We start from the raw sequence: 7,470 nt of genomic DNA, 5'->3' as shown, positions 1-7,470 counted from the left end.
CCTGCACCGGGGGACCTGGGCAGTGATCTGGCGCTCTGAGGGGGTGCACGTGCCTGCACCGGGGGACCTGGGCAGTGATCTGGGGCTCTGAGGGGGTGCCCTCGCCTGCACTGGGGGACCTGGGCAGTGATCTGGCGCTCTGAGGGGGTGCCTGTGTCTGCACCAGGGGACCCAGCAGGTAGGGGGCTGTCCTCACGGAGCCTCTGATTGTACTTGCTGGCCACTCTGAGCCAGGCTCTTGGGTAAGTGCCCTCGGCTCCTACTGATGGCACCGTGCAGGCTTCTGGCAGGGCTGGAAAGATGGTGCAGGGGCTGGTCATGCCAGGCAGCTCCAGAAACACTCAGAACCCGGGCCAGGGATGGATATTAGTAGAAAACGCCTGCAGCTGGCCGGTGCTCATTGCAAACGTCAGCAGAGCCCAAACCCAACAAACAGCGTTGTGCACTTTCAATGCTGAAACAAGGGTGCACATGCACACACACACGTGTGCGTCACACAGTATCACACATACAAACAACTAAACACACACGTGCACATACAGCAACTGAACACATTCACACACGGCAACTAAACACACACATGCACACATAGCAACTAAATACATCCAGTGTCTGACCTTTGGAAGCAATAAAAAAACCCGCCCACACAAGATGTGAACAGTGGCCACTTCAGGGACTCCCTTGGTCTTTCTGAACAAACATCTGTTCCTTTCTTTTCTCAGCAGGGACAGACGCCGACTTAGACATGCGCAGGGCGGCCCGGGGAGTGGCCCTGGCTGGTCCCGGCCCCGGCCTCCCTGCTGGACTGAGCTCCAGGTGCCTGGCGTATGAGAGTCTTCCTGAGCTCCAGCTGTCCCAGCATTGCACGTCCCCCTCCAGGCCCCCACGCAGATGCTGTGTGCGGCTGTCCTGTGTGCTTGCTTATGTACTCTGAGGCCACAGGTCAGGGACTGCCGGCCACACCCACGCCAGGAGAAGAGGGCTGGGAGCCCAGGGCTTCCACCGTGAGGATGCAGACCGGAGCCCCGCAGCCCTCGGAGTCCCCGGCGGACGCTGGTGGCGCACTCACACCGCAGTGGGGGGAGGTGCCCGAGCTGGAGTTTGCTGATTTTGCACAGCAATTTAAAAATATCAACCGCCATTTCCCGGACACCGACAGCTCATGCTCTGGAGACACAGCCGTGTTACCAGTCACCTCATCAGACGTCCACAGGCAGGTGAGTTTTCCCGGGAGGAGGGGGGATGTGAAGCCACACCCTGGCGTGCAATGACAAAGCCCACAGCCAATGGCCTTGAGGGCTGGGTGCGGGCACACCCCACCTCCAGGCACCTGGACCCCGGCCTGAGGTTATGGAAGGCTCAGAGCTTTGGGACTGGGCTTGGAATTTGGTTGTATAGATTGCTCAAACAAATCAGACTGGAAAGCTCCCTATGAGCCCTGCTAGGTCTCTAGAACCTTCCTTCTCAGGGGTTCCTGTGTTGCACAGGGCAGCCTGGCAAATGGAGGCGTGGCGGGGACTCCACTCCCATCCTGGGCTCCCTCAGAGACTCGCCCCACACTCTGCCTGGCCCCCCGCCCCTGGGCCACAAGCGCGACCCCCCTCCTTCCGGCTCACCAAATGTGATCTTCCCCTTCTCGTCCTCGTCAATGGCTCGGAACAGGTCGGTCACGGTGAGCTCTGCCACCCCCAGGGCTGTCTTGAGGATGCAGGACAGGTCGCCTTCGCCGACGCTGCCATCCTCCTGCGCCCCGTACATCTGCAAGGCAAGCTGGGGGTCACCTTGCAGCCTCCTCCCTGCCCACCAGGTCCCACTGTCTGGGGTGCTCTTTAGTCCAGGGATACCCCAGCAGCCCTGCCCCACTTTCTCAGAGCGCTGGGCAAGGTCAGCAGCTGGACCCGGGGGCACTTGAGCTTCAGCGTGGAGCCACATGGCAGACCCTGTGCCGTGGACCCAGCCCTGCCACCAGGTGCCTCGTGGACACGCAGCAGATGCATCTTGGCTGAGGACTCAGATGCTGCCCACCCCACCTGTGACAGCTCAGCAAACCAATCAGCACCTGGGGCTGCCACTGGGAGGCAGCAGAAGGGACCCGCCTGGGCCATGGGCAGCACGGGGCAAGCCAGGGCTGCAGTCTCCCCATAGCCTTCCTGCCGCTACAGTGGACGTGTTCACAAACATCAGTAACGTTAACAAACTAAGACAGCTAGAAATCCACAGGCCAGATGCAGGAGCAGAAATGAGACGGACCCTGGGAGGGACGGGAGAGCCCCGGGGGGAGTGGGAACCAGGACCTGCGCTCTCTCCTGAGCCTCACACGTGACGCCTCCTCTCTTCCTGCTCCAACTGTGGAGGCAGCAGCTCTGGCCTGTTCTCTGCAGGGTCCAGGCGTCTGCCGCCCACCCCCAACAACGCTCCCCTCCCTGGCTTCACAGGGACTCTGTGACCCGGGAATCCCCCAGACCCCTTGCTCAGGGCCCACCCGTCCCTCTGCCCCTCTGCCCGTGCAGAAACAGCTCAGCTCCCTGTGGGGTGCAGGGGTCCCCAGCCCTTGCCCCAGCCCTTGAGGCTCGCGCTTGGCCCACAGCTCAGCTCCCTGTGGGGTGCAGGGGTCCCCAGCCCTTGCCCCAGCTCTTGAGGCTCGCGCTTGGCCCACAGCTCTGCGGCGGTGCTTTCTTCTTGTGTCCCCTCGGCTCCAACCCCTGGGCTCCCTCAGACCCCTCTGTGACCCTCTTGGCATACAGCCTCTGTCGTTGCCCCCAGTCCTCTACCTGGGGCTGCATCATCCCCCGCTGCCCTCTCTCTGCCTGGGGCCCATGGTTCCTGGGGCTCCCAACACACCCTCGACAGGGAGGTCGCCCCGGCTCCGAGCCCCCTAGTCCCTGTCTCCTGCTCCAGCATGCTGTGATCTTGTAGCGTTCACTCCACCCTCCTAGAGTGGGCAGCATGTGAGGGGCGCTGGCCTCTCTTCAGGGAGGGGCTGCGCCTTCACCTCACCTGGTTCCTCCTGGTGGTCAGGGAAGAGACACCAAGGCCTCTGGCCTGCCGCCTGGCAAGGCTGTCCCAGGGATGGCACCCTCTTCCCGGGCTCTGCCTCTACCCTGTGGACAGGGTCTGCTGCAGGCTCTGGAGGCCCCGTCCTCACCCTCGGCCCTCCCTACCCAGCCTCACCCCACAGCGCCTATGCACATGGCCAACCTGTCTTCCCAGGTCTATGTTTCCCTCCTGCTTTTAGATTTCCTGAATCGAACATCTGCCAACCAGATCCACGTTGGTGCTGCTGGAGCCTCAGAACGGGCCAGGCCAAACCCTCAGGGCCACGGGCTCCTGCTCTTTCGCCAACCTGGATCACACAGTCCCCAGGGAGCAGTGCCTCCTGCCTCCCCCCTGGCCTCGAGGCTGCCTTGGAGAGGTGACCTGGCATCTGGGTCCGTTTGGACACAGAACCGCAGACGCGGACTTCCATCCTCAGAGCAGTGTGTAGATGGCTGCACGGGAATCACAGACAGGCGGCACCGAGGCCGCCGAGGGCGACGCGGACTGCAGGTTCTCCTGCCACCCTGAACCGCTGGGATTTCTACCAGGTTGTCCTTAAGTTTTACACAGTGACAAAAATGAAGAAAAACAAAAACAAGGGGCCCCAAGGCGTAGGAAGCACGTCTGGAAAGTCTGGAGCGCGTGCCTCTGGGTCCCAGGTGCTAGCAGTTCTGTGTCCAGTCAGCCTGGGAGGCAGCTTCCTGGGTCTCCTCTATGTCCCAAGAGCAGCACGCGGGTGCAGTGATCATGCTCCTTCAAAAGAGAGTGCTCCATGGAAGCACCTCCTGCTACACGCAGCACCCCCAAATGTGCCAGGGTGCCGGAGAAGCAGCAAAGCACTGTGGCCTTGACTTAGGGAATTATGTACCACAGAAGGTACAGGCTGCCGGCAGGGGCACGGGGAGGCGGCCCGCAAGGTGAGGAAGCAGGTAAGCTGGCGAGTGCCAGGGCATCTGCCGTCGGGGCGGAGCTGCTGAGGTGCAGGTGAGGCGGGACCCTGGAGTCCCCACGGGGACGCAGCCACCTCCGCTGGCCTGGGAGCCCGTGAGAGCTGATCATCCATCCTGCCCCTAGGTGGTCTCTGCAGGTCAGCCTGGGCCTCACCTATTGCCTGGTTCACCTGAGAAAGAGACCTCCCAGCAGCACGTACTCCACCCTGAGCAGGGACAGGTGGGCACCATCCTCCCGAGCGGGTGTCAACCCCACCACAGCCAGTTACCCTGCCTGCCTGCAGGTGGGGCCTCTGCAGCACCAGCCCGGAGGACGCTCGGGCCCCACGGCCCATTGTTTATGATGAGAAACGAGGCAAGTGCCACCCCCTCCGCTGCTGCTGTCATTCTGTTCCAGAGTCTACGTGGTGGCTTTAGCGCAGGGGCTGGTGGGGCCAGCAGAACAGGGTGCGGTAGCTCACGCCTGTAATCCCAGCACTTTGGGAGGCTGAGGTGGGCAGATCACCTGAGGCCAGGAGTTTGAGACCAGCCCGGCCAACATGGTGAAACCCTGTCTCTTCTAAAATTACAAAATTCAGCCGGGTGCTGTGGCACGTGCCTGTAATCCAGCTACCCGGCAGGCTGAGGCACAAGAATCGCTTGAACCCGGAAGGCAGAGGTTGCAGTGAGCTGAGATCGTACCACTGCACTCCAGCCTGGGCGACAGAGTGAGACTCCATCTCAAAAACATTGAAAACAAAACAGGGTGTGGCAAAAGCGGGGCCGGCGGGGTCTGTGAGGCCACAGGGCCTGGCCCAGAGCAGGGACCCTAGGACGCAGCCTGCCCAGGCCTAGAGGGGAGGTTGGCTGGGCTTTCTTACACAGGGCTGTCAAATGCTGAGGTCATCCAGTTCATCCCGCCTGGTGTGACCCCCACAAGCCAGCTTTGCATGTGGGGACATGGTCCCGTGTTGCTATGGAGAGGGTGTGCTGGGGTCAGAAGTGAGAAAAGGGAGTTCTTAGAGCAGTGAGAGACAAGCAGCTTCCTGACTCACACATCAGGCCCTTGTGAGTCTGGCTAATGTGAGTCACACCCTGTGAGAAGGCCTGGTAAAACTGCCTCTGTATAGGCAAAGCCAGCCCAGCTCCGTCCCAGACGAAATCCATGTTGGTAGTGCTGGAGCCTTAGAATAGGCCAGGCCAAACCCTCAGGGATGCTCGGCCTCCTGCTCTCCAGGCCTGACCCAGACCCCACTCAGCCCCCGGGAGCAGTGACTCCCTCCCCCTACCCCCTGCAGTAAGGTAAGTCCTGAGGGCTTCCCAGGACTCTGCAGCTGGGCTGGCACCCCAGAGTCCCCCAGTGGTCAGTGACTGGGCTCTGATGTGTCACAGCCCCTGGGGTTAGCTGAGGCAGGCAGCTCCTGAGCCATGCTTTCTTCATAGTCCATAGTTCTCGAGGGAGAGAGGACGGGACGTGTGGGCCCATGTTAGATGCCCTGTGGCACCGCCAGCCCCACCCAGGTGCCCCAGGACCCAGGAAGAACCTCAGCCACGCCTTTCTGATGAGTTTGAATTGCTAAATCCAGGAAGAAATAAATCTGGGAGTGTTTTGGGCATTTCACAAACAACAGCCAGCAAAAGCTTATGTAAAAACAGCAGCTGGGCAAACGATCAATTAACTGATACTGTAAGGGACTAGAAGAATAAAGAACGGTGCTGACATGACCACACGTGAACAATCAAACCCACGGGAACTCTGCACTCACCTTGAAGGCCAGCTGGATGGTGTCCAGCGTCCGGGCCGGCCGGCAGACGACAGACAGGGCCACCACGCACTCCCGCAGGTCCACTTTGCCGCGGCCGCTCTGTGGGGAGAGACGCTGTCAGCCACTGCTCGGCCTCCGCCTTCGGCACTGGAGAAACGCCGGGGTTTCCCATGGGTCCCGGTGTTAATTAAGGGCCAATGCTGCTCTCACTTGGGAAAGGGAACTTTGGAAAGATCTTTGACCAAGTGGGTTCTCCGAGGTCACTGTGCCGTGTACACTTTTTGGGGCCATTACAATGAATCCCAAAGTTCAGCAGGCTGCCACAGGGAGCGTGTCAGCAGAGCATGCAGAACACGTTGCCTGCCCCCTGCTGAGACCTGCATTTGAGAAAACCCAGCAGGCACCAAGACTGGCTGTGGGCTCCAGGAAGTGAGTCTGTTCATGGCAACACATCCATCCTTCAGAAAGAAGGTGAAGCTAAACACACAGCCCGGCTGGGCCAGCTGTGGATGCCAGCCAGCCCCGTGCTGACCATTCTCAGTCATTCCTCACACCCAGAGTCTCCAAGGGACATGCTGACGTAAATGAGCAGGGTGTTGGAGGGCTGACAGGGTCTGCACTTGTGATGATGATGGGGGTGGTCTGCACGTGGCTACAGGGTGCACCCAGGCTGCAGGAAAGAACCTTGCAGATCAGAGCGGGAGGAGCACCCTGGACAGGGGGAGGACTCTCTGGCCAGAGAGCAGGTGAGGAGCACTCAGGGCAGGGGGAAGACTCTGGCCAGAGAGCAGGAGATGAGGAACACCCAGAGACAAAAGAAGGACTCCCTGGTTGAAGAGAGCAAGAGAAGGTGAGGAGCACCCATGACATGGGGAGGATTCTGGCCAGAGAGCAGGAAGTGAGGAGAACTGAGGAGCAGAGGGAGGACTCTTTGGCTAGACAGCAGGACATGAGGAGCACCTGGGGCAGAGGGAGGACTCTGGTTAGCAAGCAGGAGGAGGTGAGGAGCACCCAGGGGCAGAAGGAGGACTCCCTGATCAGAGGGCAGGAGGTGATGAGCACCCAGGATAGGAGGAGGGCTCTGGCCAGAGAGCAGGTGAAGAGCACCCAGGGGCAGAGGGAGGATTCTGGTCAGAGCAGTATGCGGTGAGGTGAGGAGCACCCAGGAGCAGAGGGTGGACTCTGACCAGTAGTGGTCTTTGCTTGTGTCAACTACAGGCCACAGGTGCTGGAGGTGAGGGGCACGCAGGTCCCTGAGGCTCTTCTGAAGGAACTGGTAGCTTTCTTTGTGCCATGCCACACCCCTTGCAAGGCATGGGGTACTGGGACTGGGGCTTGGGTACCCGGCAGGTGGAGTTCCCATCAAAGCCAACGACTACAAGTCCCGGCTCTGGGAAGGTCTTGGGTTGAGGGTCCGAGGTCCTGGGTGTCAATGGAGACTATACCTACCTCGTAAGATCATGTGCATTGGAAACTGCAGAAAATAAAAAATTCACTGCAGTGTCGAAGTGACTCGGAATGCTGCCTGCAAAAGCAGTATTCACTATTTCGTGTTTCAGTTCCAACACTGTGGTAAAGCGGCTGAGAGCAGACGCAGCCCGGGCTGTGGCAGGGACACGGGGAGGACTCGCACCTGAGACACTGTTTCCCGCTGCGCGTATTGGAGGGCCTGCGGCTGGGAGGCCCCATCGGTGCGCGAATTCAAAAGCATGGGAGGAAATACCCCAACGTGACAGGGT

At 60.3% G+C, this 7,470-nt stretch overlaps 1 protein-coding gene across 1 annotated transcript in view; it reads right to left on the bottom strand.

Annotated features, from left to right (window-relative positions):
- LPCAT1 (lysophosphatidylcholine acyltransferase 1) overlaps positions 1–7,470 on the bottom strand; it is a 66,347-nt gene that overhangs the window by 3,955 nt on the left and 54,922 nt on the right. The window contains exons 12-13 of the mRNA XM_032279149.1: positions 5,732–5,830; positions 1,617–1,758 (exon numbers count right to left, since the gene is read on the bottom strand). Of these exons, the coding sequence (XP_032135040.1) occupies positions 1,617–1,758; positions 5,732–5,830 (241 nt within the window). The remainder of the gene's footprint in view (positions 1–1,616; positions 1,759–5,731; positions 5,831–7,470) is intronic.

This window comes from Sapajus apella, unplaced genomic scaffold (genome assembly GCF_009761245.1).
Source record: "Sapajus apella isolate SASKATOON/1434 unplaced genomic scaffold, GSC_monkey_1.0 scaffold11, whole genome shotgun sequence".
In the NCBI taxonomy this organism is placed as follows: domain Eukaryota; kingdom Metazoa; phylum Chordata; class Mammalia; order Primates; family Cebidae; genus Sapajus; species Sapajus apella.
This window is presented reverse-complemented; position numbering and strand designations above follow the sequence as displayed.